This window comes from Neofelis nebulosa, chromosome 5 (genome assembly GCF_028018385.1).
Source record: "Neofelis nebulosa isolate mNeoNeb1 chromosome 5, mNeoNeb1.pri, whole genome shotgun sequence".
Taxonomy (NCBI): domain Eukaryota; kingdom Metazoa; phylum Chordata; class Mammalia; order Carnivora; family Felidae; genus Neofelis; species Neofelis nebulosa.
This window is the reverse complement of record NC_080786.1, coordinates 7,061,315-7,089,235: the sequence shown is the minus strand read 5'-3', so window position 1 is coordinate 7,089,235 and position 27,921 is coordinate 7,061,315. Positions and strand designations below refer to the sequence as shown.

Below are 27,921 nucleotides of genomic sequence, written 5' to 3'. Positions count from 1 at the left end.
ACTGGCCACATCTGTGGAATTTGCTCCAGGCAGGGGCCCTCCAAATGGCCCACCTCCTGTCTGAGTCGCCAAGAAGTTTTTCAAAAACTGAAGTGGGGGCAGAGCTCTTTGTGCCCTGTCGGTGGGACGTGGCCCCGAGGGCAGCCATGTTCCCGGCCGTGTGTGGAGAACGAGCACAGAGAAGCAGACACAGGTGTGTGTCCCTGAGGGAGGGATGGTGTCCCAGTGGCATTCAACCGCACGGTTCTGGTTCCTGAGGCCCCACAGCCACCCCGGATTTTGCAGCAACTCCTTCTAGTCAATCTGCTTTGGGGCTGAAGGGTCTGACAGAGACAGACTGTTTGGCGACCTGGTCTGTTTGCACCTGCCTGATGGCAGAGGGGGTGCGGGCAGGCCTGACTTTCCAGGTCACTTCCCCAGAGGGACAATATGGCAGTTGGGTGCCCTGGCACCCCGAGCTAGAGGTAGGCATAGCTCTGCCGTGTAACAGCCACAACACTGCTCTCTTCCCCCAAATAGGGAGCCTCCTACTCTGAAAGCACTGTCAGACCCAATGGCTCTGATCTTTACAGCGTCCCTGAGCGACATCTGGGCCAAGGAAATGGAGTGTATGAGACACAGGTGTTGTTCAGAGGCGGGTAGGGGCCGCTAGGTATGGGCCATCGGCCTGAGAGGCCAAGTTGGAGCCAAAGAGGGGAGGGCAGGGTCCCCGGGGGGCTCCCAGGGGGGCCATAGGGCTCCCATTAGGAACACCCGGTCAGAAGCACGATTTCAGAAACCTGGAAAAGAGCCTTCTTACCAGCCTGCTAACCACAAGGATTTTTTTAAGATGGAGGTTTGGATTTTGGGGCTCTCTTGTCTCCAGTGCCTTAATCAGGTTTCTAACATGATTGGCAGCCTGTGAGGACAAAACAGACAACGTCAGAGGCAATATATAAAGTGGAACTTGGGCAGAGGTTCACAACCCCGCTGTCCCTTAGCACCCCCTGGGAGATCTTAAAACACCCATGCCCAGAGGCCAGCCCGAGAGATTTGGGTTCAGCTGGACTGGGGTGGGCCCAGGCACCAGTATGATTTCAAAGCCCCGTAGTGGAACTTTCAGGAGCTTATGCACCCAAGAGCTGGCAGTTCCCCTTTGTTCATGGATTTGCGAAGAGAAGTTGCCCTTTCGGACCCACCCGGCCAGAGCCAGAAGCCAGCTGTCATGGTGCCCACACAGCGGCTGACCAGGCCAGCGGCACATCACCTGGGCTGGCCCAAGAGCAGATGGTCATGGCGAGTCCCTGGCCTCGAGCCTCTGCTCCGTGGTGACATGAGTCACCACACTGGTGCCCCCTTGTCATTCCAGTGAACCCTCTCAAAGGCCCTGGAAGTCAATAGAGCTGTCTGAATTGTCCAGTGCAGCAGACAGAGGGTCAGAAAGGTTAGGTAATTTGCTTGAGGTCACTCAGCCAGCCGGGTGACTGACTCCAAAGCCTTTGTCCTTTCCGGTTGACTCCTCTGTCCATTCCCTACCGAGGAGCGAGGAGCGGGGAGTTCTTAGTTCCCGGTCGCAAAGAAGTGTCAGGAGTGAAACCCTGGATGGGGCAGGTCTACTCTGCTCAGTCAGGGCAAAGCAAGCTTAGCACTGAGCAGCCTGGGCCAGGGAGAGGTGGGGGGTGAAGGACGGGCATTCAGACAACTCTGCCCCTAGGATTAGCCCTCAGGCCCCGGGAAGGCCTGCCCAAGGCTCCTGGGTTGCATGAAGTTGAAGACAGGCCCATCTGTTCTCTGGTTCCTACCCAGCGATGATGCTGGGGCCTCTTTGGAGGGTTCCTTCTAAACATGGACTGTACCCTCTGTCTCACCCCACCGCACAAAACCCACAATCTCAGAGCTGCGCAGAAGGAACCGGAAGCTTCTTCTTCCTATCATGACCCCTTAGCGACTCCTGATTTGCCACGCTTTTCACAGAAGCAGTGTATTTACTCAAAAGGCAATGTTATGGGGTGAGAATGCAAACTCTTCTCAAAGATAAAAACCTATCCTGATATTGAGGTTTTCATGAAGAACTGTTTCTGTGTTTGGGGGCTGTTTTGGGTTTCTGTGGAACACTACAGGGCTTAGGAGCAAGTTTGGGGCTAGGCTCTACCTGGCCAATACCTGCTTTTTCTGCAGACCTACATCATTGGAAACGCCTAATAGAGTATATGCATGGTTTCCTTTATTCACAGAACTATGTGTTCGACAAGACATCTATCTGCTAAAACTCTGCGAAAGACCTAACAAATTTAAAAAAATCTTAGGTAGTGGAGTATCCCAACAATCTGTACAATTCTAGGGTGTGCTGGTTTAGGGGTGAATATGATTTGGACTCATTCACATTCAGAGGCTGTTTGAAATTGAGAACGAGGCAGATGTACCTACTCTGACCCCAAACGTGGCCCTAAAGTACAAAAATTGGATCCCAAAGATTACAGGTGGGGAATTTTTGAGGTATGTCCATATTCAAGTGGAGATCAAAGATGCCCAACAGAAAGAACTCTGGGTTATTTTGAAGATTAGATTTGGACTTAGGGGGAACTATGGTGATTGGCAGTGGAAGGAATCACATGTGAAAATCCTTACATACACATTTATTGACTTAAACTTTTTTTTTTTAAAAAAAATGGCATTTCGTGACATCAGGCACTGTTCCAAGCTCTGCCGTTTGTCATCCCGTTTAATCCTTATAACAACCTCACAAAGTGGTGGGAATTTTCTCCACTTTATGAGTGAGGATCCCAAGGCTTATCCAGGTGAACCCGAACCACAGTCAACTTCACTGCCGACCCAGAGAGCAAACCAGAGGGCTTCCCCTTGACAGGGAGTAGGAGGGAGGGAGGGAGGGAGGGAGGGAGGGAGGGAGGGAAGGAGCTGAGATCCAGGGAGCACCCTCCAAGACCCTGGGGATGAGGGCACTAAGAGGGCTTCCTCTCAGGCTGTGCGTGTTTCAAGGTCTGACTCCTGAGTCTTAAAAGAACTTACCATGGTTATGTTTCCTTCTCTTGCAAGTTCATGCACAGCTAGGATTTGGCAGGCATCAATATTGCTTTCATCTTTTTCTAGGATTCTGAAATAGGAAGAGGAGCCCCATGAATCGAGAGTATTCACAGGCAAGGCCAGGGTGATGTGGCAGCCACTTCTGATTGCCTTGTATTATCCATTCTACCCTTCTCCTTCTAATAACAGAACTCCCAGGGCAGCACCTGGGTGGCTCAGTAGGTGAAGTGTCTGACTCTTGATTGCAGCTCAGATCTTTTTTTTTTTTTTTTAATAGGCTCCACCCCCAGCGTGGAGGGAGACCAGGGCTTGAACTCACGATCCTGAGATCACGATCTGAGCTAACGCTCTGGAAAACAGTGTGGAGGCTCCTCAAAAAATTCAAAATAGATCTACCCCATGACCCAGCAATAGCACTGCTAGGAATTTACCCAAGGGATACGGGAGTGCTGAGGCACGGGGGCACTCGTACCCCAATGTTTATAGCAGCACTCTCAACAATAGCCAAATGATGGAAAGAGCCTAAATGTCCATCAACTGACGAATGGATAAAGAAGATGTGGTTTGTATATACAATGGAATACTACTTGGCAATGAGAAAGAAGGAAATCCTGCCATCTGCAGCAACGTGGATGGAACTGGAAGGTATTATGCTGATAAGTCAGTCAGAGAAGGACAGATATCATGTTTACACTCATATGTGGATCTTGAGAAACTTAACAGAAGACCATGGGGGAGGGGAAGGGGAAAAAAAACCAGACAGGGAGGGAGGCAAACCACAAGAGACTCTTAAATACAGAGAACAAACTGAGGGTGGATGGCAGGGGGGAGAGAGGAGAGTGGGTGATGTACATTGAGGAGGGCGCTTGTTGGGATGAGCACTGGGTGTTGTTTGTAAGCCAATCTGACGATCAATTATATTCATTAAAAAAAAAAAAAGATCTGAGCTGAGATCAAGAGTCAGATGCTTAACCAATGAGCCACCCAGGTGTCACTTCAGCTCAGGTCTTGAGCTCAGGGCTGTGAGTTCAAGCCCTGTGTTGGGCTCCGTGCTTGGTGAGGAGCCTACTTCAAACAAACAAACAAACAAACAAACAAACAAACAAACAGACTAGAACTCCCCACTTGGCTGGGTACTTGCTACCCAGGATAAACACTACATCTCCTAGCCTCCCCCTGCAGCTTAGGTGTGGCCCTGTGACTAAGTTCTGGCCGACAGGATGTGAATGCAAGTGTCCCATGTGACGTCCAGCTGTATCCTCCAAGCATACGCCTTCCATTTCTTCTCTTTTCTCCTTCCTACTGGCTGACATGTGGGCCATGTGAGCCGCATCCTAGGTAGAGCGGCAAGAAAGAAGGGGCGCGGGACCCTCCAGAGTGAGGTTGCTGCCCCTGTCCCGGGCAACCACCCGAACTTTTACCTGACAGAGGAATAACCTTTCACGTTATTTAAGTCATGTGTCTGGGGTGTCTTTGTGACAGAGGCCATTCATATTGCAGCGAACACAGGCGTGATTATCGTACCATGGTCCTGGGGTGGCGGAGAGGTGCTCGGGGGGCAATCCGTGGCTGTCAGATGGAAAGGGAACCTCGCTTTCCATCATGTGTTTCATTGTGAACATGCGATTTCTGGTCATACGTACTGTGGGGTTTTCGATGTTCTGTTTCTTTATAGGAAACTTCATATATTTTTCAGCCTGGTCAGGGATGGCCTTCTGCTTAATAGAGGGTTACTTTAGGGGCGCCTGGGTGGTTAAGTGTCCAACTTCAGCTCAGGTCACGATCTCACAGGTCGTGAGTTCGAGCCCCGCATCGGGCTCTGTGCTGACAGCTCAGAGCCTGGAACCTGCTTCTGATTCTGTGTCTCCCTCTCTCTCTGCCCCTCCCCCACTCACACACACACACACACACACACACACACACACACACACACACTCTCTCTCTCTCTCTCTCTCAAATAAACATTAGAAAAAAGAGTGTTACTCTAATGAACACACAAAATTCTAACATGATTAGTTAGGCACAGTTAACATTCAAACAGTTCTAACCATTCATGGTGATTCTGAAGGTACTAACCAAAAACATTTGGATATTAAAAAAAACTTAAAATTAAAAAAAAATTTATTTATTTAGAAAATTTTTTTTAATGTTTATTTTTGACAGAGAGAGACAGAGAACGAGCAGGGGAGGAACAGAGAGAGAGGGAGACACAGAACCCGAAGCAGGCTCCAGGCTCTGACCTCTAAGCACAGAGCCTGACGCGGGGCTCGAACCCACGAGCTGTGAGATCATGACCTGAACCCAAGTCAGTTGCCTAACCGACTGAGTCACCCAGGCTCTCCTAAAACATTTTATTTTAAAGAGAGAGAGAACCGACAGGGGAAGGGCAGAGGGGGAGGGGGAGAGAGAGAGAGAGAGAGAGAGAATCCCAAGCAAGCTCAATGCTCAGCACAAAGCTGGTCTCGATCCCATGACCCTGAGATCATGACCTGAGCGAGATCAAGAGTCAGATGCTCAACCGCCTGAGCCATCCAGATGTCTTCCTCCAAAAAACTTTTAAATAACTTATGGACTAAAGAAGAATCAGAGTGGATATTAGAAAATTCTTAGAGCCAAAATGATCCTGAAAATATATGCATCCAAATGTGTAGATACTGCTAAAAATGATGCCTTGAGGGACATCCACAGACGTACACACTGATATTCTAAAAGAAGATTGAGAATGGATCAGCCAGGCATCCAGCTCAAGAGCTGAATAGCCCTTGATCCAACAAGAGCAGAACAGCCCCAAAGGAAGAAGTCGCTGGAAATCCTAAAGAGCAGACATTAATGAAGTAGAAAACAGAGATGTGGTAGAGACCATTAACAAAACTCAAAGCTGCATCTTTAGAAAGACCAATAAGGGGGCTCCTGGGCGACTCAGTCGGTTACGCGTCTGATTTTGGCTCAAGTCATGAACTCATGGTTCTTGAGTTCGAGCCCCACATCGGGAGCCTGAAGCCTGCTTCAGATTCTGTGTCTCCCCCCATCTCTCTCTGTGTCTCTCTCTCTCTTTCTCCATGTCTCCCTCTCTCCCTGTCTCCCCTGCTCCTGTTCGGTCTCTCTTAAAAAAAAGCATTAAAAAGAAGTTTTTGAAAAGACTAATAAAAGAAACAACTTATTCTAATGTTGACGAAGGAAAACAAGAGGACAGGGAAAAATAAATAATATTAGGGATGGAAAGAGAAACACACATAGAGGGGGGCAGAGATTTAAAAAAAAAAAAAAAAACAATGCGGGCTAGGCGCCCGGCTGGCTCAGTGTGAAAAGCATGAGACTCTTGATCTTGGGGTGGTGAGTTCAAGCCCCACGTCGGGCGTAAAGATTACTTAAACCAACAAACAAACTTAAAAAGATAAGTTCTGTGAGCACCACTATCTGGGAAAAGCTCCAGGAGGGCAGGCATCGGGTGTGGGCCTCAGCCCTTTGGCACTAAACACCAGGGCAGGGGGGCCGGGCGAGGGAGGTGGTGCACACTGAGGTTGTGGCTTTCGGCCAGGTGTCCCCAGGTATCCCGCTGGCCGAAGGCCCGGCCTCCAGAGCAAGCTCTTGAGCCAGCTCCCGCCAAGGACACTGGCCAGGTATCAGCCAGGCCCACACAGGCACTGCACGTGGGGGCCCCCGCGGGCCGAGCCAGCAGGATTCCCGTTCATTTGTGACCGGCCGCCTCTCTCGGAGACGTAGATATCAGTGAAGATCATCAGAGAAATTACCGTCCGTCCACAGCGGGGCAAGGGGTCTGCTTGCGATTTGTTTTGTTCTTGAACTGTGTGGGGTGTATTACCGTAATTCAGTAACGCTTCACAGTGATAACTTGGGATTGCTCAGGAAAAAAAATAAAATTAGCCTGCGACTCTCTTTGGGGGAGAACATTTAGAATTACTTAATAGGAATAGTTGAGGCGCTAAGAGTTTAAAGAGAGAGGCTTCAGTTTATCTAGAAAATCCCAGCCTCAGAAAACCTTCCATCAGACAACACTTCCCCTGAAGTGGTCTTGTTTTCTATCGACGATGACAGCGCTCCCAGGTCACCCTGACGAGGTGCCTGGCTTCCACATGGCCCAGGGACTCTCTAGAGCTGGCCGTCTGGCTGATGTGCCCAGCCTCAGCTAAGTCACTGGGGACCTCTCCCCCTGAAGCTTTTATCACAGTATATCATACCCATAGTTGAAAACAATTAAATAGTGCCGTGGTCCCTTTACTCCCCTCTGCCCTCCTCTCCTTAGAGACAACTGCTTGTCGTCCCATAACCTGGCTGCTTTGGGTTCTTTGGGTCGTTCCCTCTAGCGCCCTCCTACACGATCAGCTCGTGCCTCTAGATAATGCCCATTTCTCTGTGTGTCCATCAGACCGCGTCCTCCCTGCCCTCCCCGTGTGATCGCATCACTATTCATACCTTCGCTGTCAACAATAGTCACTTTTTTGTCTTGTTCCGTCAAATACGTAGCATCTCCTAGCTCCCCAGCTCTTACGATGGGACCCTATCGGCACCCTCGGCTGGCAAAGAAAGGAAGCGACCCCCGCCCCTCACCTGTGTCCTGTTTCTACCGCCTGCTCCCAGTCCTGCCGAGCCAAGAACAGCCGCATCTTTAGGATGAGGGCCGGCAGGAAGCTCCCCGAGATGCCGGTGATCTGGTTCACCACCTCCAGGGCCTCTGAGTAGTTCTGCTGCAGCATGAAGTATGTCGCCTGTTGAAAGCCCAAGAGAAGAGTCTCCATCGGTGCCCACGAAGGGAGGGGGCGGTGTCAGTGTCTCTGCCAGGACAGGAGCAGAGCCTGACACGTGGGCACTGTAGGCCCCCTCGAAGCCCCTGGGGAAGCAGTCAGCGCTCAGAGCGACAAATCAGGGTCCACAGCAATCTTGGGCTCCTGGACAGGCAAGGCAGGGGCTCCAGGGAGACGGGTGAGCCCCGAGCAGGTGTGGGATCCAGCAGGGCCATGCGAGGGGACCCACTAGAGGGAGGCCTGGGGCTGCCGGGCACTTCTGAGTTCCACCAACGGCCCACTCGTTTCCCATTCGCTTTCTTTTTTTAATCTTCTTTTTTTTTTTAATTTTTTTTTTTTAACGTTTTATTTATTTTTGAGACAGAGAGAGACAGAGCATGAACGCGGAAGGGGCAGAGAGAGAGGGAGACACAGAATCAGAAGCAGGCTCCAGGCTCTGAGCTGTCAGCACAGAGCCCGACACGGGGCTCGAACTCACAGACCGTGAGATCGTGACCTGAGCTGAAGTCGGATGCTTAACCGACTGAGCCACCCAGGCGCCCCAATCTTTTTTTTTTTTTAATGTTTATTTTTGAGAGAGAGAGTGTGTGAAGTGAGGGAGGGCCAGAGAGAGGGGGACAGAGGATCTGCACTGACAGCGGAGGGCCCCGTGCGGGGCTCGGAGTCACGAACTGCAAGATCATGACCTGAGCCGAAGTCAGATGCTGAACCCCGTTCGCTTTCTTCAAGCTTATCGCTGAAAACCGCTCACCCAGGCCCAGGGGCGGCTAGTGTTTGTGGGTAACCCCCTTAAAAAGCGTTTTCTTTTTCTCTGTCAGGGCCCCCTGGGCCAGAGTTTGGCTTCTGAGGGCCAGTGCCAGCCACCAGGTTCTCCTGAGTGAGGCACATGTGCCTGAGGGGCAGAGGGCACTGCTCCCAAAGGACTTGAAACTGGGCTCTGAGGGGAGCTTTTGTTAGACCTTCGGCAACCCGCCCTTCCACGACTTATTAAGAACAAGAGGAGGACTGTTCTAGATGAAGGTTTATGCATACATGTGCTCATTGCAGCCCTCTTTCTTTCTTTTTTTTTAATGTTTATTTATTTTTGAGAGAGAGAAAGAGAGAGAGAGACAGTGTGAGTTGGGGAGGAGCAGAGAGAGAGGGAGACACCGAATCGGAAGCAGGCTCCAGGTTCTGAGCTGTCAGCACAGAGCCCAATGCGGGGCTCGAACCCATGAACCGTGAGATCCTGAGTCGGACGCTTAACCGACTGAGCCACCCAGGGACCCCACTGCAGCACTCTTTCTAAATGTAAACTGAAGACGATCTCAGGGTCCAAACAACAGGAGATTGGGGTGACAAATTCTATTAGGCCCAGGCGACAGGGGACTGGCTTGATGGAGATGTTCAAGGTAACATTTACATATGGTGGAATCTTACGTGAAGAAAAGGGAACCAAATGACAGGAGGCCCTGTGATTACAGCTGTATTAAACACATTAAAGATGTCAATATTAAACACACTAAACAACGCTATCTCCTGCCCTGCAGAGGTGCTCAGTGGGAACCCTTTCAGGACCAGGAGAGCTGGCAGCTGACAGCTGACCCCTGTGGGGTCATCCGTGGCTAAAGGAAGCGGCCTCGTGCCAGGTCACACCCGTCCCCAGGGGGCAGCCCCCATCCAGCACGTGGTCAGGGAGGGGCCGCCCCAGCCCTAGAACCCCGACTCGGCTGAGGCCTGCGCCGTGTCACGAAGCCACTTCTGTCACCCAGCCCTGCTCCTGTCCCTTTCCCCACAGGTGCTGGTCCCAAGGGCACCCCCCGATAAACCTCCTGCTCCAGGATCACCTTGGCTCCTGCTTCCCAGAAAGCCCGGCGAGGGCACACGCGGAGCCGCATGCCTAGAAGAAAGACTGGGAGACGCTGCCCTAAAACGGCCACGTGAGTTGTCTGGAGCAGGGGGGCTGAGGATGTCATTTTCATTCATCTTTTGACTTTAGTAGCCTTCTGTTTTGTTTTGTTTTTAAATGAGGACACGTTCACTTTTCTAAGATATCTACAAAGAGGAGGGAATAAGAGGCTAGTTTTTCTTTCATAGGCTGATTCCGTGAGGGTCACGTAAGAAGAAAGGAACTTAAGTGGAGATCAGAAAACATAAAACTTGCCACGCACCTCCCTCCTCTTACGGCCCATTGAATTTAACGGGTGAGAAGAGAAGAGGCAGAGACAAAAGGACAGACCCTGAGAAGACGCCCCCACCCCCGCCCATGCAGAACGAGACGGGAACCCACACCGAGCCGGAAGGACTGTGACCACCGAGTGGACCCTGACTGTCTCTGGGCCCCTGCTCCTCATCGGCCAGGAGAGGGCCTGGAGACAGAGCGTCTGGCCCGAAGTCCCCTGGTGGATCTTTGGCTCCAATGGCCCAGGCAGAGACAACCCCCCGCCCCGCCTCCGTCCCCCGCTGCCCACCTTTCCCATCAGCCCCAGCACATCTTTGGCGTCCTGCATTCCTTGTTCCAGGTACTTGATGGATTTCTTCACGATGTGGGGCTTGTCTGAGGTGAGGTCCACCCAGCCTCTGAGCACATAACCCTGGGATCAGAACAAGACAGAAGATGAAGTCCTTGGCCGCGCAGAGCCTCTTGTCCGACCCCTGTCACTCTCCACCCCCAGGCCCTGCCAGGCACACCTACTTGCAGATTGCTCCTTCCCAGCCCAGCCCTCCTGACCAAAGCCCCCTCACCCGGTCAACTACCACTGGTCTCTAAAGCTCAGCCTGGGAGGGCCCTCCTGTCAGAAGCCTTCCGTGACCTTCCAGGCTGGGCTTGGGCCCTTCCCTGGACCCCTGTGGCTCTGCTACCCCTACTGACACACTCCCACCCGTCTTGTCATTGGCTGTCTACTCAACACTGGGATCAGGGGGCCACCACTCCAGCCCTCTCCATGTCCTAGCCCAGCGCAGGGCCCGGCCTGCATGGAGGCAGGAACGAGCAGGGGCCATTGTGAGCTCGGGGGCCTTGCCAGTTCTGCTCCAGCCTTCACCCAGTCTCTGCTGGATAGGCAGCCGGGCCTGGGAGGTGAGGTCCGAGGTGTAGTTGGACCACATTGCCCTGAAGCATCCCTCTGCCCTGGACCAGGGTTTCTCACTCTTTACCGTTACTCTCCTCCTAAGGAGCCTTTCCAGACATTTTCCCGAATCGTTTCCCCTCCCTCCAAGACATTTTAATATCACAGATATATTATCTGTTTATGTAGTGTGTAAATCTGTGTTTTGTACTTTTTTTTTTTGCCCCCGCCCCTCTGTGTGTTATATAGTAAGATTTTTTTCACCCCCTCCTCCGGGAACCAATTTTCACCCCTTTGGGGGGGGGTGACATCACCCCTGCTGCGGTGGTGACTAGACTGAGCCTAGACTGAGGCTTCAAACTCTACCCTTAGTACAGGTCCCCCACGTGTGAGATCCACAGCATGTGAGATCCAATATGCGATCCACCGTATGGGCCGTCGCTGACGGCCAGCCGACCCCTGCAAGAAGGCAAGGTAGGCCCACGGTGGAGACCGCTCATCTAGTTTGCCAAAAGAACCAGGAAATCTGGCCTTTTAGGTAAAAACCTTTTGGTTTCTCAATGTCAGCAACTCATCCGAGATTTTAAAAATATACAGCACAGGCTACGGAACACCTGTCTGCAGATCAGACTCCAGACGCGTGCCAGCGTGTACTCGGCTGAACCCCGAGACAACGTGGGCGGGGGCCCCTGGGAGACCCAGGGTCTCGTCCGTGCCCAGGTGCGGCCCTCTTCCAGTCCCCGGGGTGCCCCGGGGGGAGTAACGGTTACCCCAGGCTGATGTGTTTGGATGCTGCTTTCTGCAGCTGCTGCCCTCATGATGCCCGAGGCAGGTACCTCTCTGGGGCTGCTGGAAACTTTCAGCGTGCGGTCGATGTACTCCTTGGCCTTGTCACGGTGGCCCACGAGCCAGAGGAAGAGACCGGCATAGTACAGGGCAGTTCCGCTGGCTGTCTTGCGGATTTCCTTCAGGCTGTTCTCGAGCTCCTGAACGGCTTCTCGATCTGTGAATCCGAGAGGAGGGGGAGGGCAAGGCAGAGTAAGCAGGGCGGCCTGGCCCCGCAGGAGGCACTGAGGGCTCGGGGACCTCTCTGGCCGCTCTGAGCCTCCTCTAACACGCGGGAGACTCCAAGGAGCCCAGGCGCTGGAAACCCCAGGAGCCGCCCACGCCCGCACTTGGCTTTGCTGGCTGAGATTTATCTTTTCTCCTCTGTGCCTGGCAGCTTGCTGAGCAGACAGACCAAACCGAATCGCCTACCTCAGGCCCACAGTCCATCCTGGGAGGGGACATTGTGGTTCGTAGCGTCTTGGAATCTTTCCCTGCCTCTAGAGAGGTGGACATTAGGGGTGGGACTCTTTACACCAACTCGATTCGCCCTCATCAAGATCTTGGCGAAGGAAAGAGGGTGTCTTCCCAACCCTTGGGAGCTGGAAGGAGGACCCCTCCCCCTGTCACCCTCTCTGCGCATGGCTCCCACTCAGTCGGGCCTGGGCACGGGTCTTCCTTGAGGCCCCTGGGGAGGGAACGGAAGTCCCTCCTCACTGGCCAACAGCATGTGCTGTCATCGGGGCACGTATCTCCTGCGGCGGCCCTTGGGGGCTGCATCCCTGGAGCGGGGTGGTCTCTGCCCTGCTGGGCACGGCCGCACTCACCGACAGCTGCACAGCACTTGTGAGCATAAATGAGGGCCATGATGGAGCACAGGGACACGTCTGGGTGGTTCCGGATGCTCTCCAGGTTGCTGATGGCATCCTGGATGCGCTCTGCAAAGAAGAGCCCACGTGGTTACGTTCTGGGGCTCCAGGCCCAGAGGGCAGGACGCTCTGCGGCAGACACGTGGGAACCCGTCGCGGAGCTGACCCAAGACTTGGCACCGCCTGGCTCCAGCCAGAATCATTGGGCTAACTGGTCCCAAACGTCCCCAGTGGCCCAAGTTCCCTGAAGGGGCTGTTGGTACCAGGGTCCAGGCTGCAAGGGGCGGCTGGAGGGCTTGGAGCTCAGATGTACCTGTGAGTCCTCGCAGGCTGGGACTTCGGGCTGGGGGCCATTTCTGAAGAACGGCCTCAGGGCATGCCCAGCCAGCTGCCCAAGAGCCACAAATTACACGTATCCCCCTGCGGCCAAACTAGATACGGATCACACAGCCATCTGCGGATTAACCTGGGAGTCTACCTACTGAGCATAAGACCTCTTCCGTGGGAACGTGACTGGGGTGGAGGCAGGCACCCAGGCCGAGCCAGAGCGACAGTGCTGGGCTGGTGCCTGAGGTCAGGAGGCCGACACTGCCCAGTCCTTACCTTCTCTGAGGATCCCATAGGTTTTAAAGAACTGCAGTACGGGGTCATTGCTGAATTTGTCCAGGCCCAAGGCCGCAGCCTGCTGCACGTGGTGGAAATACCGTTCCTGGCTGTAGTAAATGATCCCAGCCTGTGGGGAGGAAGTCACGGTTGCAACAGCCCCAGTCCCTTCTCTGTCTCGGTTCTGGCCCACTTTCTCCCCCGCTCCCTGCTCCTCCTCTGTTCCGGAAAAGGAAGAGAGAAAGGACATTCAGGCCTCATTCAGTTCTTCCCCAGCCCCAAGAGCAACTCCATGCCATTCCCTAGGAAGGAGTCTGGAGGTGTTTGTGAATTATCCACAGATTATGGGTCAACGTGAATGGAGAATTCAACTGAGGCTTTGTCTCAGGACGGGAGTAAGGGGAAAGAGAGAGGACGAATGATAAGAATGGTGACGCCACTCGTGAGAGTTGTAAGTTATTGTGGGTTAATCGCCTGTTGGGAACTGTATCTAGGGCTTTCCATCCATTATCCTATGCATTATTCTCTCCATAGCCTTCACAGTTAAAGAAGCTAAAGCCCATGCACAGTGTGGCTTCACAAAGGTCATGCAGTAAGACGGGCTGAGATTTCAAAGTGAAGTCTCACTTCCCCTAAAGGTTGTGGGTATGGGGGTTGGGGAGAGATGTGGTTGGGTTGTAAACAGCCTCGTGGGCCATTTGAAAGAGCTCAGACAGCATCCTCAGGGTAATAGGAAGCAGCTAGAATGGGTTTAAGCGGGAGGAGGGATGTGTTCATATGTGGGTGTGGGGGTGTGTGCGCGGATGGATGAGCAGTGGCTCTGGTGCAGGGACTGCTCGTGAAGAGAGGTGAAGCAGAGAACTATGTGGGGTGGGGGTGGGGGGACTGTTCCAGGTGCCTGGGGAGGGACGGTGGTGATTCTGGATTAGGAGATAAAAAGCAGTGGGTGATGCCAGGAGACATGTGGGAGCTGACATTTCCTGCTGATTAAAAAGGACCTGCGATGGGTTACAGTTAAGGCTGCAGGATCAAACAGCGGTGCCATATCCGAGATGGGGGACGCAGAAGAGGCAGAGGCAGGGGAGAGGGAGATGATGGCAAGATGACAGAGATGGGTTCAGGATACTTTGGTTTGGGGGAACTCGAGGACAGGATTGGGTGGGGATACCGATTTGGGGCTTAGGGTGCACACAGAACACCAGAGAAAAAAAGATGCGCTCGCCAGGAACAGTGAGGCCAGAGGGGGCCAGGCCCTTCGTTAGCGGCCGGCGCGGGGAGCGAAAGGCGGGTAAAAGGCGCAGCAGGAAGGGTCGGAGAGGTGGCAGGAGAGCAGCCGGGCGCGAGGGTCTCGGGGCCAGAGGCGGAGAGTCCCGAAGGGCAAGGCAGGGCAGCGCTCTGGCCACGCACCATAAGGGAGGAGTCGCTGGTGCTCATCTCCGGCGCCCGCGGCTCCGAGCCCGGCTCACGGGGCGTCGCGCTGAGCCGGATTCCCGAGTCAGGGTCCTGGGCACGCCTCTCGCGGCCGGAAGTTGGAAGAGCGCGTCCCTGGAAGCGGAGGGGGCGGGCCGGTTGCCTAGGGCGTCAGAATCTGGGGTGGGAGGGGCAGGCGCCCACGTGACAAGGCGCGGGCAATCGAGCGCCGAGGCGGCCGGTGCGCGCTGGTGGCGCCGGGCCGGGCCGCTGGGTGGGCGCCGCCGCCGGGCCGCCGCCATGGGCCTGGGCGCCAGCGCCGAGCAGCCCGCGGGCGGTGCCGAGGGCTTCCACCTGCACGGGGTGAGTCGCCCCCGCGGCGCCGGTGACCTTGGCTGGGCGCCCGCACGGAAGCGACGGGACGCTTATCGGCGGCCCGAGGTCGGCAGCGGCGGGGTCTCGGCCCCCGAGGGGCCGCCGGGTGGTGTCGGTGGGGGCGGGGGCGGGATGTGCCTCCTTCCCGGTGGGAGCCTCCTGCGGGAGGCGGCGCCGCGGCCCTCCGGCCCCCGGCCTGTCTGCGGCCGCGGTCGGCCCGGCGCCGGCCCCGAGTGCCAGCCAAGCAGGAAGCGGGAGCGTTTCCTGGTCCCGGAGTGGCACTTCGCCCGGATGAAGATTGCACCAGGTTCAGCCGGGAGGCACTTGTGCACTTAGGTCCTATTTGCGGTCGCCTCCGGGCTGGGCCTGGGGAGAGAGCCAGCGACACTGAGACGCTAGCTCGCCGCCCTCGGGTCCAGGGAGTCGGGGTGGCCGAGAGGACGCCGACTGCCAGGGAGCCGGCCGGCCCGCGCGCCGCCGTCATGGGGTCGACAGGCCTCGGGTCGGGGGCTCGAGGGGCAGCGCGAACCAGCCAGGGAGAGCGGGAGCGGGAGAGCCAGGAGAATGGCGAGAGGGCACGGGGAGAGCGCTGGCAGCAGGGGAGGGACCTCGGGTGAAACCCGCGGAGAGGCGCGACCGAGAAAGTCGTCTTGGTGCTGCGACCAGGAGGTCTGGACTGGCAGTTCTGGGCAAAGTGAAGACGGAGTGTGGGGTTCCTCGAGTCTGAAGAGGAGGAGAGGGGCCAGCAGCCAGATGGAGAGTTGGGGTGACAATGTGTACCCTGGAGAAGGAGGGCTGTGACAGGTGAGAGGGGCAGGAGGGTCTCTGACCCCAGAGCGCAGTGGGTACCGTGCTTTCCCTTGGGCACCGTGGATAGATGCAGGGCTGAGTGTAGGCAGGGCGTGTGTGTATCGTTTTTGGGAGGCTCTGTTAACAACCGCAAGGGGGGAGGGCTAGAGGAGGGTTTTCCTAAAAGGAAAGCCAGGCGGGCTTCAGGATTCTGCCTGGGTGATGGGCTTTCTCCGGTTGGCATCACGGTGAGGCCCCTGACAGAAAAGGTGGACGTTGGGATGCATCCAGGAGAGTTTTGCAACAGGTTGATGGAAAGGGAAGGACCTGAGGATTTGGCAAGAGGGAGGGGTGGGGCGATGGGGGCAGTGAAGACAGGAGGGGCCTGCTGGAGAGGGCAGAGTGGAGAGGTCAAAGGACTGGAGGTCTTCCATTCCCCCAAACGGACATTTGTAAGCACCTGCTCTGGCAGGCGGAGTTCTGGGTCCGAACAGGGGACAGAACAGACGTTGTCCCTGTTCTCATGGAGCTTACATTTGGTTGCTGGCCCTGAGAGGAGGCAGGCACAGACGAAATAGATCTCCACGGTAAGTGGAGATCGCTGCTGGGGTGGAGGGTAAAGCAGAGGAAGTGACAGATGGGTCAGGACAGGCCTCTCATCAAAGCACCTCGGATGGAAGGAGTGGGCAGTACGGATACTTGGTGGAAGAAAGAGCCTTCTGGGCAGAGGGAGGCCCTGAGGTGGGCTGGGCTTGTTGTGTTGAGGAAGTGCATGGACGGGGCGGCCCCTGTAAGGAGGGCAGCGGTAAAGGATGAGGCCGGATTATATTGGGACTGGCATGTTGTCCTGAAGGTCTAGGATTTTACTCTGCCCTGTGGAGCCATCGGGACGTTTTACGTGGAGGTGTGACATTTCCTGCTAACCTCTTTTTTCTAATGTTTATTTATTTGTGTGTGTGAGAGAGAGAGGGAGACAGAGGATCCGAAGTGGGCTCTGATCCCTACGCGGGGCTCGAACTCGCAAACCGTGAGATCACGACCTGAGCCAAAGTCAGATGCTTAACCAACTGGGCCACCCAGGCGCCCTTTACTAACGTTTTTTTAAAAATGGAGGACGCGTGTGCCGCCCTCCGTCAATATTGGCGTCCTCACCGTGTGCCAGGCACGTTGGAGAAGACCCTGCCCTCGGCGAGCTTAGAGCCACGGAGGGTTCCCAGGCACTGGTTGTTACAGGATGGTGGAACAGAGCTGGCTCTGGGTTGCATTTCCTGGGGCTTCCCCTCTTCTGTAAGTCGGTACGAGTTTAAGGGTTAAATGCGAGGTAGAGCAGGTGTCACAGTCCCCTGGCCTGGAGCCTGTCCTCAGCAAGGGTAAGCTGCCGTCACCGTTAATTACATTAGGGCCCCTGCTGGGGGACACAGTGGAAAGTGTTACAAAAGCACACCCGGTGGGGCTGTGGGGTGGGGGTGATGAGAGCCCCCCTCCCCCCCCAAGGGAGAGTGGGACTGAGGGCAGCGCTTGCTGCTGGAGTGGGGGTGCAGGAGTGGGGGTGCTGCGGCAGCGGCATAGATTATGAGTCCCGTAGAGCCACAGTGGGTGATGGCGGAGCCCAGGGCGAAGGCAGTGGAGTACAGCCAGAGGACAAGGTCACAGCCGAGGCTGAGTAGAGGTGCAGGAGGCAGCTGGGAGAGGGGCCAGCTGGGATTGGAGTCGCTTCCTGAGCTCACTGTCATGGGAAACCATGGCAGCTTTGGGAGGTGGTGAGCAGGGGCCCAGCTGGTGGTGTCACAGCCAGGAGGGGTTCCTAATTCCAGGGCCGAATTAGCTTTGATCCAGGGGCTCGGTGTGAGCTCTCCTTCAGCTGGGGGGATCCAAGACTGTAGGGGCTGGTGGGTAGTCGAAGCCACAGGGCCTTTCCATTGTGGAGGCCACAGGAGCCCAGTGTCCTCTGGGCTGATGCCTGACCAGCAGGACATCAAGTGCTCACAGCCAAAGGCCTGAGGGTGTGGGTGCGGGGTGGGGGGGGCACCGCAGGGTCCAGCCCCGGGTATAAAGCCTGCATTGTTTGAGCAAGGCTCTGTAAATGGGGCCTTTGAGATGGATTTCTACCCCAGCTGGGAGGCCTGGTTGTTGTGTGTATGGAGCCAGCGGTGAGTTCCGGGAGTACAGGGCAGGGGCCCCCCCCTGGGCTAGGAGTGGCTCCTGGGGGATCTGTGTACCCTGCTGTGGGGACTAGGCTGTGAGGCCGGGATCTGGCTCTGCTCACTGGGCCCCCTGCTCAGGCTCATCCCTTGGGGCAGTCCCTCCAGTCTGCTTCCCTCAGCCACACTCCTCAGCAGCTGCCGCGCCTGCCCAGCTGGTCATGGGTCCGTCACCACAGGGTCCGGGGCCCTCTGGGATCTGGCCACAGGCCGCCTTCCCCCTCTTTCTGAGCACAACCCTGGTTCCGTCCTGGGACCCTCCCTTCCTGTCCACGTCTGAACCTTTCTGGTAAACTCTCTGGCTTCCCAGTCTCCTAAGCCTCCCCACAGGCCTGTGCCACCCTGTGTCTCTGTGGCCTTCTAGAAGCCCCCAGGGCTGCCCTGAGCTCTCCTAGGAGGCCTGTCCGGAAGCATGCTGTGCGGATCATGATCAGACAAGAGCCATTTCCTAAAGAGGAAAATTTGTGCCCCGGAAGGCGGCAAGAGAGGATTGAGTTACCTCGACCGTGCCCATGTGTGGCCTGCCTGGAACAGTTCGTGCAGTGCACGTGTCCCTGCTGGGACACAGGGATCCGTGATGTGTGGCCTCTGAAATTGGGGGCTGGGGCTTTCTGGGAGGGGCACGGGGTTGGGATGGTGACGGTGGCCTCTACCGTGGGACAGGTACAGGAGAACTCCCCAGCCCAGCAGGCAGGCCTGGAGCCCTACTTTGACTTCATCATCACCATCGGGCACTCGAGGCTGGTGAGGCTCCACCATGCGACGTCTGTCTGCCTTGCTTGTGTGTGTGTGTGTGTGTGTGTGTGTCTCTCCTGTCCCACGGCAGGCCCCATCCTGCTCTGCCTCCCTTTTCTTCTGGAGGGAGGCCCAACCCACCTCTCCTTCTCCAGGCCTCTACTTAGCCTCACTGGGGCTCTCCCAGGGCTCTGCTCCTAAGCTTTCCGGGAGGAGGCCGGGGGGGGGGGGGGGGGGGACTCTTGGAGCTACCTTTCGGGGCCTGAGAGGTGCGAAGGCTCTGGCCGAGGGGCGCCTCGCAGAGGGGCAACCCTGCCACGCTCTGGACCACTTTGTTGTGTTCCCCAGGGGGCTGAGGGAGGCAGGTTCAGTGGTGCCTAGGGGCACCCTGTGGGGGCTGCGGGGGTCGCCGGCCCAGAGCCCGCCGTGGCCCGTGCCCTCGCCGGGTCCTGCCGGGGCCGCTGGCCGCCAGGCCCTTCCTCATCTCAGACCCAGACCCGTCCGAGGGGCCCCGACCCGGGGGTGGGGGTGGGGGGTGGGGGGTGGGGCCCCCCGGCATCAGCCCCACTGCCCCTGCAGAACAAGGAGAACGACACGCTCAAGGCCCTGCTGAAGGCCAACGTGGAGAGGCCCGTGAAGCTGGAGGTGTTCAATATGAAGACCATGAAGGTGCGCGAGGTGGAGGTGGTGCCCAGCAACATGTGGGGCGGCCAGGGCCTGCTGGGAGCCAGCGTGCGCTTCTGCAGCTTCCGCAGAGCCAGCGAGCACGTGTGGCATGTGCTGGTGAGTGGGCCCAGGGTGGGCGCGCGGGGGAGGCGGTGCCCGCGCGCAGGGGGAGGCGGGGGGGGGGGGGCACCGGGAGAGGCCAGCAGCCAGTGCTTCTCTGTTAGAGGAGTCCCGGAGGTCAGCTCCTCGTCACCCCGCTTGTGAGCCGGGTGGCTCTGGGCACGTTCTTACCCCCGAAACCTTGGTTTCTTGTCCTGAGAGGCGGGGTACCGTCTCCTGGAGGGGTGGTCATGCTGCCAGAAGGCGGCCGCCCTTTATAGCGTCTCTTCCGGGCCACTCGGTGGTCTGCCGGGATCTCGTCTTTGCTGGCAGGTCCCCTGCGTTAGGCCCCCTCGGGCCTTGGCTTGCTGCCTGGGGGGCTGGGTCTTGACGAATCTCAGCGACTGAGCTGTCACAGGTGCTGCTGTTAAGGTCTGTTCGCAGACACACACGTGCGTTCCCTGGTGGTGCCCACGTCCTTGAAGGAGTCCTGCAGCTTGGTGGGCGGAGGGCTTCCTGAGCTGGCAGTGGACTGATCCGATTTGTGGCCTCCACTGTCACTTACTGGCTTCCCGTGGGAGGCTTCTCCGAGGCTTCTCCGTCTTTCAGCCTCCCTGGGTTGGTCCAGGAGCGCAGTGGGGGGTGACGATGCGGTAATCCCTTTGCACTTCCCCCGGGGGCGACTGGGAGATTGGGAATAGTAGAGTTCCCACCCCCCGCCCCCCCAGGGAGTAAACAATCCTCGGACCCAGTCCTGCTCACTGCCTCCGCCTCCAGCCCCTCCGCAGGCCCGCAGCAGGAACCACACAGTTGGCACTTACGACGGGCCCGACGTGTGGTTTTCATTCTTCGTGTGTGTTCTATTTTTAATCTTCTCGGCAACCCTGAGGTTGTCCATGGGGAAGTACTGTGTATCCTCCTTTTAACTGTGGGGAAACTGATGCTAAGGGGTTAAGTATTTGTCCACAGTCGCTGGCTCGGGGTTGGTGGAGTCAGGAGTTAACCCAGGTCAGATCGCAGAGCTCAGGGCCGGTGAGCGGCGCCTCGGTGCTGCCCTCTGCTGGACAGCCTGCGGAAATTAGGGGGTGCAGTAGGAGGGTCTGGGCTTGAGGTCCTGCAGGGCCTGGGGACAGAGGACAGAAGTCCCACTGAGTACCTGGAGAGGCAGGCCCCTCCAACCTCCCCGCTCCCCACCCCCCCCCTCCCCCCAGCTCCAGGAGCAAGACAGGCAGTTGGTGCTTGTTTCCGCAGGAAGTGGAACCCTCTTCACCCGCCTCCCTTGCCGGCCTGCGCCCCTACACAGACTATGTGGTTGGCTCAGACCAGATCCTCCAGGAGGTGAGCAGGATTTGGCTTGCCCTCCCCGGGTCCCTGAAGGCTGTTGCCGCCGGTGTGGAGATGGGTGCTGGCCGCGGGGTGGGCCTCGTTTTGTTGGGGCCTCCGATTCCTGTGCCGGGAGCAGGGCTCAGGCGCTGGCTTTGTCGTAGTCCGAGGACTTCTTTACACTCATCGAGTCCCACGAGGGGAAGCCCCTGAAGCTGATGGTTTACAACTGCGAGTCGGACTCCTGCCGGGAGGTGACTGTAACTCCCAACGCAGCCTGGGGTGGAGAGGGCAGGTACTTGCTCAGTGGGAGGGCTGTGGGGCGGGACCTGGCCGCTGGCCGTGGACCAGAACCAGAACCGCACGGGGGGGGGGGGGTGTGTGGAGGCTGGGCTCTGGGTGCAGAGGTGCTGAGGACGAACACGGGGCCGGGAGGCGCCCTTTTCGCTCTTCCACTGCCAGTCGTGGGTGGGGTTGGCGGATCTAGGACCGACTAGGGGGCCACCCCTCGGATTGACTGTTTCTGGACTTCGGCAGTCTGGGGTGTGGCATCGGCTACGGGTATCTGCACCGGATCCCAACGCAGCCCTCCAGCCACCACAAGAAGCCGCCTGGTGCCCCGCCGCCTGGACCCACCCCCCAGGACTCTCCTGCCCCTCCTCGCCCAGAGACCGGCTCCAGGCGGGGTGACTACATGGAGGTGCGTGGCGGGGCATCTGCCAGTGGGGGGGGCCTTCCTGTGGGCAGAGGGGCCTGCCATCTGGGAAAAGAGGACTCTGGCGTCGCCGGGGGCCCGTTTGTGGAGCTCTGGGGAGGACCTTTTGCTTCTGGGGCCTAGTGGAAGCGGATGGTCCCGTCCTGGGACAGCGAAGCCCGCTCGGGTTCTCCTGCCACTTGGGTGTGCAGGTGAGGGTAACGGCAAGGCGCTAGTTGTCGTTTTCATTTGAAAGTGAGGCTCGGAGGTGGGCATAGCCTCGTCCTGTGCCTCGTGAGTCTGGTAACGTCGGGTCAGAGGCCGGGCTCGCGGAACCCGGGCTGGGCAGGTGTCTGGCCGAGTCCGTAGGAGAGCGCCAGACCTGCCTTCTCGGCCGTTGGAAGAGGCACCTGAGTGCCTCTGGGGCACCGGGCTGGTGCCTGGGGTCTGTACCGGGGGGGCGTGCAAGGATCGCTCCCCAGGCACGCTGGAGTTCAGGGAGGGCCTTCTCTTCTGGCGGGTCATGGGAGGAGCCGGCCGGGTGGACACCGGGGTTCCTGTCAGCGCTGCGGGAGAGGCCACGCCAGGCCCCTTGTGCCCAACTTCAGATCACCTGGACGGGGAGGGGGCAGGTCATCGAGGCTGTCTGCGCCTTCAAGCGGAGGAGCGCTGATCCCCTGGCAAGCGCGGGCCGGGGGTTAGGGTGGACTGTGTGACCTGAAATGCCCCCGCCCTGTTCCCTCCTCGTCCCTGGCCGCCGCAGGCCCTGCTGCAGGCACCCGGCTCCTCCTGGGAGGAACAGCTTTCTGAGCCTGGCAGTCCCAGCCGTGGTGCTCCAGACCTTGGGGGACTTGCACGTCCCATGGAGACTCCTCTTCAGCCTCCACCTCCAGTGCAGCGAGTCATGGACCCAGGTAGCGAGTGGGCCCCGGACGGCAGGCTCGGGGGCCTGCCACCCCTCGGTGCTGGAGTGGGCGTCGGGTTTAGGGCGAGGCTTTCGCCCAAGTGCCAAAACCTCCCCCGGACCTGTCGTCCTGTGGCATATATGTCCTATGTCGTATATGTGAGGATGGCTGCAGGTGAGCCAGTGCCGCGTGCAGATGGGAAGTGGCCTGCTCAAGGTCACGTGGCACTCTGGGGACAGAGCAGGCGGGGTCTGGGCTCCCTGCCACAGTGCTATTCCCCTGAGGCCCAAACGCGGACTCCTTTCTTTCCTCAGCGGTAGGCAGTGGGGACCGCTTGGGGGTTGGGTGGGGGCGCCCCCACGGGCTGAGGACATTGCAGGTTTAGGCCGGGCCAGGTGCCCCAGGGTACTGGCCTTCCAGTGGTTGGGGTTTTGTGCTGGGAAACACTCGCGCCCCTTCCTCTAGGCTTCCTGGACGTGTCGGGTATCTCCCTGTTGGACAGCAGCAATGCCAGCGTGTGGCCCAGCCTGCCGTCTCCCACGGAGCCGACCCCCACAGCCGTGACAGCCGCAGGGCCCGAGGACGTCTGCTCCAGCAGCGGTTCTCACGAGCGGGGCGGTGAGTGGCCGACGCCCGCGGAAGCTTTCCGGGAAGGACCCTGGGCTGTTGGGAAGGCTGCCCCGAGTTTCTCAGCTGGGAGGGAGGCCGGCTTTGGGGTGACATAGAGCCTCATCGAGGCATTTGTACACCAGAGCCCCCCTTCCCCATCACCGCCTGGGCTGGGGGTTGGGGGTCAGAGGAGTGGCTGGCCCCGGGTCCCGCAGGCCTCCTGAGCCCCACCCTGTGTGTTTCAGGTGAGGCCACGTGGTCGGGGTCAGAGTTTGAGGTCTCCTTCCCGGACAGCCCAGGCCCCCAGGCCCAGCCAGACCACCTGCCTCAGCTAACCCTTCCCGACAGCCTCACCTTTACGGCCTCACCGGAAGATGGGCTGTCTGCTGAGCTGCTCGAAGCACAGGCCGAGGAGGAGCCGGCGAGCACAGAGAGCCCGGACTCGGAGGCGGAGGCTGAGGGGGCGGCTGGCCAGGCCCAGCTCTCTACCCCAGAAATAACGCCCTAGGCTGGGACGAGGCCCGGTGGCATTTCACGAGGCCTCGGTGTGGGGCAGCAGCTTGGGCCGTGCCGCGCGGCCCAGCCTCTGGCCCGGTGTGTCCAGCTTCCTAGGCTGCAGCCCCCAGTGACGTGCAGGGACTTCGGCAGGCCAGGGCTCTTGTGTCTGCTCAGACCCTACTGGTCTCGAAGAGATGACATGTCGGCCTTAATTCTGCCCGACGGTCCTGGCTTTGAGGAATCGGGCACTTGAGAGTCTCAAACGAGTCCATTTGGGGCGGTAGGAGGCTGGGAGTAGCACCCAGGTTACGTTCTGCAGGAGCTGGGGTGGGAGAGGAAAGGACTTTGCTGCTTGGGTGGGACAAAGCGAGTGGGTAGTAAGGGGAGGCCGTGGGCCTTGGCATGTTTAGGCCACGTACCCTTAAGTCCGGCGCTTCTCCTGCTCTGGTCGCTATGGCTGTCCGGGAGGCCACAGCATCCAGGCGGGGTCAGGGGTGCAGATGGGAGTGAAGGAGGAAGGGACGGGTGTGGAGTGTTTGCCTGACACTTCATGGGGCTGGCCTTGACTCGGCCTGCACAGCTCAGCTGGCCCTGCGTGTACTAGAAGGCAGCCCCGTGCCTTGGGGACCCCTGGAGCCGCAATCACGGTCTCTTCTGTCACGTGCCCTCCTCTCCATGCTACACTGCACAGGCGGTTCAGGCTGACATACGCCAGTCTCAGCTGGAGGAGAGAAGCAGGGAACGTGTCCACCTCTCCTGGGAGAGGAGGGGTGGAGACTCTAGGCCCTGCAGCAGAGACTCCCTTGATCTTGGATCATGACGTTTCTTCTTCCCCAGGGCCGCCGCCCCTCAGACCCAGTGGTGCCTCCTGTCAGCTCCCAAACTTCTACAACCATCTCTTTTAAATACACAAGGCTTTGTCAGCCCCAGCGGTGAATAAAAATGACAAATTTAAGTTCACCATCCTAAGCAGACTCTTTCAAAGCGGGTCCTGACCGGACCTCTTTAGACACTGCTCCCGCTCCACGGGGTAAGAGGGGGGGGCCTGGACGAGAGTGGGTAAGGGCCGCTCCGTTCTTCCCCACAGTTCGGGAGGAGGCTGCTCCCTCCACCTCCAGGTGCCCTGAGAGGCTAACATGAGGCCAGGTTTTCTGCTCTACTTGGCTCCTGCAGGCAGGGAGGGCTCCATCCAGGAAGGGCCCCTCCCCTCCACGGAAGTGCTTCCTGACTTGGCTTCAGTCCCTCCCCTCCCTACTGGCTGATTGCCACTTGGGCTGCCTCTGGCCTTGTCTTCTAGCTGCCACCCAGCGGGAGGTGCCACCTTTGCTGCTTGATGTGTAACGTCTGCACTTAACGGGGCCCAGATTTCTGTTAGGCCCAAGGTCCACGGGACAGGGACTCTCTGCTCTGGGCGGCACAGGTCAAGTATACGGAGGGAGGGCCCCCCGTTAGCGAACACTTCAACTTCCTGGCACTGTGACAGCATTGAAAGCAAGCCCTTGTCAAACCTACCGGAGCAGCCGATAAGCTGCAGAACGGAGACACCAGCGCCGGGGTTTGGTTCTTGGATGGTCTGGGAGCCCAGCGTCTGTCCGCCTGCGGGAATCCGGGCAGCGGAACAGCATCACCGCGGGACCGTTCTGAGAGCAGCTTCCCTGAGCTGCAGCCTGGGAGTCTGGCCCAAAGTGCCCTTCCCTTCAGAGCTGTGGCTCTTCGCTCCCTTTTACGCACTCCCCTCCTTAAACTGGGTGATAAAATGGGCGTTGATGCTGATTATTGTCAGGATAAACACGGAACCAGAAGTTTCTCTGTAATCTGCTATGAAGGAAAGTGACGAGTGAAAGAAATAAATGTGTGCTACACTTTAAATATTTTAACTAAAGCCTTTATTCTATACAACCGTGAAATACAGATTTTTACCCTTTTGGCGTTGCAGGCTGTCAAATTTTCTGGAAGCTATTACTGGTTTGACTGGAAGGAAAAAAAGAAGTAGAAGCATGCCGAGGGTCAGATGGATGACAGGAAGGGGGTGCAGCCGCCCCTCAAGCCTCGGCACACAGGGCAAAACGGCCCAGCAAAACCCGTTCTGTGGCCCAAGGGCCCCTCCCGCAGACACAGCTGAGGGCTGGTAAATGAGCTGTGGGGTTTTTTGGTTGTTGTGTTTTTGTCATTAATTCACAACTATTGCTAAAAAATGTGCACCAAAAGTGCACCGTTGTATCCAACAGATAGAAAGGACTTTAAAAAAAGAAGCCGGTGGCTCTGTGCGTGAGGGGGAAAGACTCCTTGGGAACGTGGCACCTCTTTGCTGACTTCTTCAAAGTGCTGGAGGCAGTGACCTGTCCACTTTCCAAAGGAGCCTGACTGGCGGTGAGGGAGCCCTGTCTCTACAGTCGTGCAGGCAAGGGAATCTCAAATGGTCAGGTCTGGCCCCGGGCCCGTCGGCTGCCTCCAGCCGAGCCTGGGAAGAGGACAGGGAGGAAGAAAGACCTTCCCCGCCCTCCCCGGCCCCTGCTGCCGTGGGGACTGACCGCACACGAGAGGGGGGCGGGGGGGGGCGACCGGACCCGAATAAACTGCCCTCCGAAGGCACTTGTGCTTCTGGCTTCATACAGGAGGCTTGTCTTAAGTAGTTTTATGGGGCGGGCCATTGTTCTGTGCTGAATACAAATGACCTTGGGGAGGATCCAAAGTATTTCTTCTTGCCAAAAGTTGAAGTGTTTATCCCCAATAAGTTATATTCTGTACAAGACTCAAAGGATTGTAGGAAAGCTTCAGATCGTTAGAAAGAACAGTGAAGAGAACTGTGGGTGCAGGTACGACACCACCGCCCTGCCTATGAAACTCCGGAGGAACAAGTATGTATACTCCCAGGACAGGACACCAGGCGTTTTAGGTCGCGTGTATATGAAGCTACTGTTCCATCATGGTCTTGGGCTTTGATGGCATCACACTGTTCACCCAGAGCGAGAGCCTGTGGCGTCGCCTGGCTTTTGCCCATAAACAAAACGGGGCACCATGAGGAGGAGTGAAAGAGCCGCACCTCCCTGCGGCCCACGGCACCGCGGGGCACCGCGGGGCACCGCGGGGCGCACTCCAGTGTGGCAGTCCGAGGGCTGCGGTCCGGCACCCGGAATCTCTCCAGGCCTTCCTAAAAGAACGCATCTGAGATGCAGGGTTAAAACAAGCCCAGGAAGGAGAATTTATTTTGAGGTGGGCTGGCTCCTGAATTGTACAACAGCAAATTCCTATTAAAAATAACTGTCGTAAGTGTGAGAACATTTGTGGTGTTTGTTTTTAATGACCAACTTGGAAAAAGCCTTCATAGGTGCTGCGTGGATGGAATGTACTCTCTTAGAAAAGCTACAGAGCGTGTGGGTTTGAAGTTGAAACACAGTGACAGAGGTGGCTCTACCGATGTGTCTCTAACAAGTGCTAACAGACAAAGATAAGGTCCTTTGAAACAAAAGGAGGAAGCCGAGTCTGTGCTGGCCTGTCGTCCATTCTCTGTACATCTTGCAAGACACAGTCCTCTTCGGGGGCGGGGGGGGGGGGTGTCCTGCTCTCGCTCTCTGCCTCCCTGGGGACAGCTTAATCTACACATGGAGACTGGTTTCTATATTACATCTCGATTAGTCGCTTCAACAGAAAGAGAATCTCGGTCCATACCAAATCGGCCGCTAGAAGTCTTGCTCCCATTGGGGCTCAGCGGGCTTCCTAGGACTACTCTCGGGGCCACGGAGGAAGGTCAGTAAATGCATACCCAGGAGCTCCTGCCCGCCCTTCACGTGGACTTCTGGCGGTAATGGAGGGTGAGGTCGCCCCCGCTCTTCCAGATGAAGTGCTTCACCGTCCGGAGGTCCATGTTTGGATCCAAAACCTGAGCGGCAAAAAAACAGGTCATAAAAAGTGTCAGAGCCTCTACTGCGTGATACCTAAGACCTTTATTGTGAACTCAGACTCTCAGCAGGCGATCCAGCTCGTCCCCACCTGCCGGCCTGCTCGTGCTGACACAGCCGCCGTGACGCGGACACAAACCGGGCCCCGAGAGACGCGCAGCTTGTGCGGCTGGGACACAAATCCCAACTCCAGCCGTTCCTCTGAGGAAATGCCTCGAGTGCACCTTTACTTCAAACAGCTCCCCCGGGGCGCCACCCACCTCCGCTGCACGTCTCCACCCAGCACAGCAGGTGCTGCTCTGCGCACCGAGGCCAGCGGGTATCTTTCTCTGGTCGGGGAAAGAAACGGCCACCGGCACATTCACATTTACCGTCTCTGTGTCCTTTTCTGGAGAACCTCCCCGGGGTAAATGGGAGCTTCAGGGTGGGCCGAAGAGCCCCTTCGGAAGGGGCCTCACCAGTAGGTGGGAGAGACCCAGCACTCCCTCCTCAGAGTCTCCTTAAAAGCAGAAGCACCCCCAAAGGCCACAGACGTGGGAAGCGTAATCACACGACACCTGACTTTCTGAGCATCAGCACTAGAGAGAATG

The 27,921-nt window shown here is 57.4% G+C and overlaps 3 protein-coding genes across 9 annotated transcripts in view; 1 reads left to right on the top strand and 2 right to left on the bottom strand.

The window, feature by feature from the left end:
• TTC21A (tetratricopeptide repeat domain 21A) overlaps positions 1-14,696 on the bottom strand; it is a 36,755-nt gene extending 22,059 nt beyond the window's left edge. For 2 of the 3 annotated variants that reach the window (XM_058729450.1, XM_058729451.1), the window contains exons 1-8: positions 14,536-14,696; positions 13,129-13,258; positions 12,484-12,594; positions 11,668-11,834; positions 10,235-10,357; positions 7,591-7,748; positions 3,007-3,091; positions 800-898 (exon numbers count right to left, since the gene is read on the bottom strand). In XM_058729450.1, coding sequence (XP_058585433.1) covers positions 800-898; positions 3,007-3,091; positions 7,591-7,748; positions 10,235-10,357; positions 11,668-11,834; positions 12,484-12,594; positions 13,129-13,258; positions 14,536-14,562 — 900 coding nt within the window. In that variant the 5' untranslated portion in view covers positions 14,563-14,696. The remainder of the gene's footprint in view (positions 1-799; positions 899-3,006; positions 3,092-7,590; positions 7,749-10,234; positions 10,358-11,667; positions 11,835-12,483; positions 12,595-13,128; positions 13,259-14,535) is intronic. The other variant, XM_058729452.1, reaches the window with a different exon arrangement.
• Positions 14,697-14,748: 52 nt separating this feature from the next.
• On the top strand, positions 14,749-24,392 carry GORASP1 (golgi reassembly stacking protein 1). 3 transcript variants are annotated; one of them, XM_058729457.1, is made up of 9 exons: positions 14,749-14,901; positions 18,567-18,647; positions 19,218-19,421; positions 20,655-20,741; positions 20,891-21,021; positions 21,264-21,426; positions 22,184-22,334; positions 22,791-22,943; positions 23,180-24,392. In XM_058729457.1, exons 1-9 carry the CDS (start codon positions 14,839-14,841, stop codon positions 23,440-23,442), a joined length of 1,296 nt encoding a protein of 431 aa, XP_058585440.1. In that variant the 5' UTR covers positions 14,749-14,838; the 3' UTR covers positions 23,443-24,392. The 3 variants fall into 3 exon arrangements, with proteins under 3 accessions (XP_058585440.1, XP_058585439.1, XP_058585441.1); XM_058729456.1 differs by having other exon boundaries at positions 14,750-14,979; XM_058729458.1 differs by lacking the exon at positions 14,749-14,901 and adding an exon at positions 15,081-15,220.
• Positions 24,393-25,301: 909 nt separating this feature from the next.
• WDR48 (WD repeat domain 48) overlaps positions 25,302-27,921 on the bottom strand; it is a 43,932-nt gene continuing 41,312 nt past the window's right edge. For all 3 annotated transcript variants that reach the window (XM_058729455.1, XM_058729453.1, XM_058729454.1), the window contains one exon: positions 25,302-27,312. In XM_058729455.1, the coding sequence (XP_058585438.1) occupies positions 27,217-27,312 (96 nt within the window). In that variant the 3' untranslated portion in view covers positions 25,302-27,216. The remainder of the gene's footprint in view (positions 27,313-27,921) is intronic.

What these genes read in the sequence shown, in the direction of transcription:
- GORASP1 (XM_058729456.1), top strand. Translation starts at nt 14,839, where the DNA reads ATGGGCCTGGGCGCCAGCGCCGAGCAGCCCGCGGGCGGTGCCGAGGGC. An exon ending in GGCGGGGTGACTACATGGAG is followed by an intron (nt 21,427 to 22,183) that starts GTGCGTGGCGGG and finishes TGGCCGCCGCAG; the next exon opens with GCCCTGCTGCAGGCACCCGG. An exon ending in CGGTTCTCACGAGCGGGGCG is followed by an intron (nt 22,944 to 23,179) that starts GTGAGTGGCCGA and finishes TGTGTGTTTCAG; the next exon opens with GTGAGGCCACGTGGTCGGGG.